Source organism: Lipophrys pholis (genome assembly GCF_963383615.2).
Source record: "Lipophrys pholis genome assembly, chromosome: 6".
In the NCBI taxonomy this organism is placed as follows: Eukaryota; Metazoa; Chordata; class Actinopteri; order Blenniiformes; family Blenniidae; genus Lipophrys; species Lipophrys pholis.
Genome location: NC_137629.1, coordinates 18,071,732 through 18,075,338, shown reverse-complemented (window position 1 = coordinate 18,075,338; position 3,607 = coordinate 18,071,732). Strand labels below are relative to the sequence as shown.

Genomic DNA, 3,607 nt, shown 5'->3' with positions numbered 1-3,607 from the left:
GTCAGCTTCATACTGGGGTTTTTTTTTTCTTCCCAGCACTCCTTGCTAATCAAGTCAAGTCAGGTTTATTTAAAACAGTGTCGCACGAGGTCCACCCTGTTTTCTTTTCTTCCCAGTAGCTCTCAACCTGCAGATTTGCCCTTTGGCAACACACACTAAACTAAAATGTGTTCATGCATCAAGGAGTCTGAAGAGTCTGATCATTCATTTGAAGGAGGGAATCTGCTCTTGATCGCATGGCCAGACGGGCAACACTAATTTCATTTAAACTGATATAAACTGCAAGTAACAAAATAGAACTGTACGTAAAGGTGTAAAAAAACTTACTTCATTATGTGATGACAAAAGTTTTTTAGAAAAGTTAAAACACACGCTATAACATCCTTGGGGGAAAAAAAAGGGTTCCAAGTATTTTAATGAAGCGTAATTTAAAGAGGATGAACGGCTGCCACTGAATCCTTGACTAATGTTTAACAGACTCACCCGTCATGATCTTAGTTTAATCTAAATATAATTAGCTTTGCTATTGTGATTCATTCACGGTCACTTCCACTTTCACTTGGTTGACAAAAAAAAAGAAGTCAGTCAACCTTTGTGTGCTCTGCCTTTTCCTGTAAACCAAATGATGAGTCGGAAGTATGAAGTGAGTCCCATCGAGGGGAAATGTAATCCGATTTCTTTTAATGAAACCAGTGAAATTGTCTTTGTTGTTTTTTTGCACTCGTGTCTTGATTTGCTAGACGTCGCTTGGTTTCCGTGAAAGTGAACGACGTCCGTCACATGATATAGGATGTAAGGGGTGAATCGTGCTTTCAGTGCGTGTGCGCGTGCGTGTGTGTGTGTGTGCGCGTGTGTGTGTGTGTGTGCGCGTGTGTGTGCGTGTGTGTGTGTTTGTGTGAAACAAAGTCCATACCAAAGGTTCATGCATATTTTATTCAAGAGTAAAAAAGTGGATCGTCCCATGGGGCATGCTTACAGTGTTAGTGACTGGGGAGTCAAAACAGAACTGGAGCAGAAAGAGAGAAAGAAATAAAAGGAGAGAGAGAGAGAGAGAGAGAGAGAGAGAGAGAGAGAGAGAGAGAGAGAGAGAGAGAGAGAGAGAGAGAGAGAGAGAGAGAGAGAGAGAGAGAGAAAGTCAGAACCGTGGCACAATTTCTATGGCACAGGGTCTCCCGGGGGGGGTTCACCTCTCCCAAAGAAGCACAAGATCAACCAAGGAGCAACGCAACATGAAGAGCAACCAGCAGAGAGAGAGAGAGAGAGAGAGAGAGAGAGAGCTTAAATATTAAGAAGAATGTCCATAATAAATAGAATCATAATAATCATAGAATCATAAATATCATCAAATAACAAGAGGAATCATCAAGAATAATGATGAGAGAGAGTACACTTTTTTTTTCCTTTAAATTGTGACGGCAACACACGGGCTCTTCTGGTAAAATGTGTCTGCTGCTTTTTGCCTCGAACAGCACAAATTGTAACCATGCAATCATGCTTTTTGGCTGCCTGAACGCCTGTGCCTTTGTTATATAGTATGGTCATTCATCAATGCTAGTTTAATAATTGTTTACCGTTATTCATATTTATCATTAAAAACAACTCCTGTACATGGACAAAGAAGAGGAGAGAACGCGGACTTGACACTTTTGAATAGAAGCGTACCGTCAGTCTGTACAGCGTCGAGAAAAAAACAACAACCCGGAAACACAGGCCGTGTAAAAGAAAACAAAGAAAACAAACAAAAAAAAAAATGAAGGAAAAAAACAAAACACAAAATGAATACAAAAAATAAATAAAATGAACATTATGTACAAAATAAATGATTCATTATACCTCAGTTCATTTATATCAGCCAGAAAAAAAAAACCAAGAAGAAAAAAGTTCCTACCATAGTGAAACACAGAGCACAAATATAATCTTCACATTATTATCAAAGAACTTAACTCTGCATGCACTGATGCGTTAATATAAATGCTTTACAAAGACCTTTATCATCACACTTCTCCTCGTCGCCTTCACCAGAAGACTCAGTTTCCTCGGTGTGACGCCGTTTGCTGCCTGGAGTTTGAGGCCAGAGAGGCTCCCGGCCGTCACTGCGGCTCGCTGCCACGCAGCCACGCCGGAGGAAAAGGAGGATGTAGAAAGAGAATGAACATGACTTCACATTTTTAACCCCCCCCCCCACCCCCCACCCTTGCTCCCTCGCACACACAGACGTCCCGCTACGCTGCATCCTGCATCCCGTATGCATCAGATACGCATTAAAACCTCTGGATGTGTCCTATTTACACGCAACAGGTGGGGAGAGACTCTCCGAACACGAGCAGGCCTGGTTTAAAGCCTTTCCCTCAGAGCCAGCGGGCTGGGGGGCGGGTTTGTTTTCTGTTCTGAGAGGAGGTGTGGGGGTCCTGTGTGCAATGTAGTGCTACAAAGGGGAATCTCCTGGAAAGAAGAAAAAGCTCGACCGGAGCTCAGATTACCTCCAGATAAGCCACCGATCGACCACCACACACCGACGACACGTCCCCTCCTTCAGCTTCCGCCCGGCTGACGGCGAGATCTTTACCCCAAAGGTACTTGCTCTTTTAATTAAATTTTTTTTTTTTACCCCCTTCAAAATACAACTGCACAGACGATTACATGTGCACCCACTCAAGGCAGGCAAATTCACCATTCTAGAAAACCGACCTTAAGTTTGGTTCAGGAAAAAATTAAAAACACAAGTGTACGTATCTTAAATTCCCCTGATTGCTACCCTCACTCCCCCTCCAGCGCCCTCTCCCCTGCAAACGGTTGACTCCTGCAGTCCCTCCCCTGCACACACACACACACACACATACACGCACACACACACTCCACCAACACAGGCACGTCATGCTGACACTGTCAAACCCCACTGGTGACCCCCGACAAACAAGGTGAACTGCAGCTCCTCCTGGTCTGCACTGGGGAGTGTTTCTAGAGTTTCTCTTCTGCTGTGGTGCAGCTACATGGGAGTTCTCTAAATAGGGCCGATCAGTTTCAGTGAAGAGATTCAGCCTTTGGTGGTAAAGTCCGGGTACGCTTAGGTCTTTACATAACAGCTAACAGCTGGACAGGAAAGGGCTAGGTAATCGTGTGTGTGTGTGTGTGTGTGTGTGAGAGTGCGTTCTGTTCTATGTATATGTATTAAGTGTAGGAAATACTTGATTTTGAGAGTGCTGCATCTTTCTTGTGTATATATGCTTATGTACACGTATCTATAAATATGGTAGCGTATCAGTGCTGGACCTGCAGTATGTGTCTGGCTATGTGGGGGCGTGTGTCCATCACTGTATATTGCTGTTGCTGTCGGTCCCGTTGGGCTCCCCCATGTTCATGCGGCCCATCGACAGGCCCACGCTGTTGACGGCGTCGCGCCGCGGCGGCATCCTCTCATTGATCCGGTCCAGACCTTTGGCCTCCTCAAAACTGCTGATCCGATGCTGCGGGGAGAAGCCTCGGATGGCTGCAGAGACACACACACACACAGAGTTAATATTTACCAACACATTGAGTAGAGCTTTGTGTATCCAAACCCTCTGGGGGGCTTTGAAGGAAAACCTTCCCAGCTCCACATTTTATTATT

The 3,607-nt window shown here is 44.6% G+C and overlaps 1 protein-coding gene across 1 annotated transcript in view; it reads right to left on the bottom strand.

Moving 5' to 3' along the window:
• Window positions 1–920: 920 nt before the first annotated feature.
• Window positions 921–3,607, bottom strand: part of ppp3cb (protein phosphatase 3, catalytic subunit, beta isozyme) — a 39,970-nt gene continuing 37,283 nt past the window's right edge. Inside the window, 1 exon segment of the mRNA XM_080465366.1 lies at window positions 921–3,487. Within this exon segment, the coding sequence (XP_080321492.1) occupies window positions 3,309–3,487 (179 nt within the window). The 3' untranslated portion in view covers window positions 921–3,308.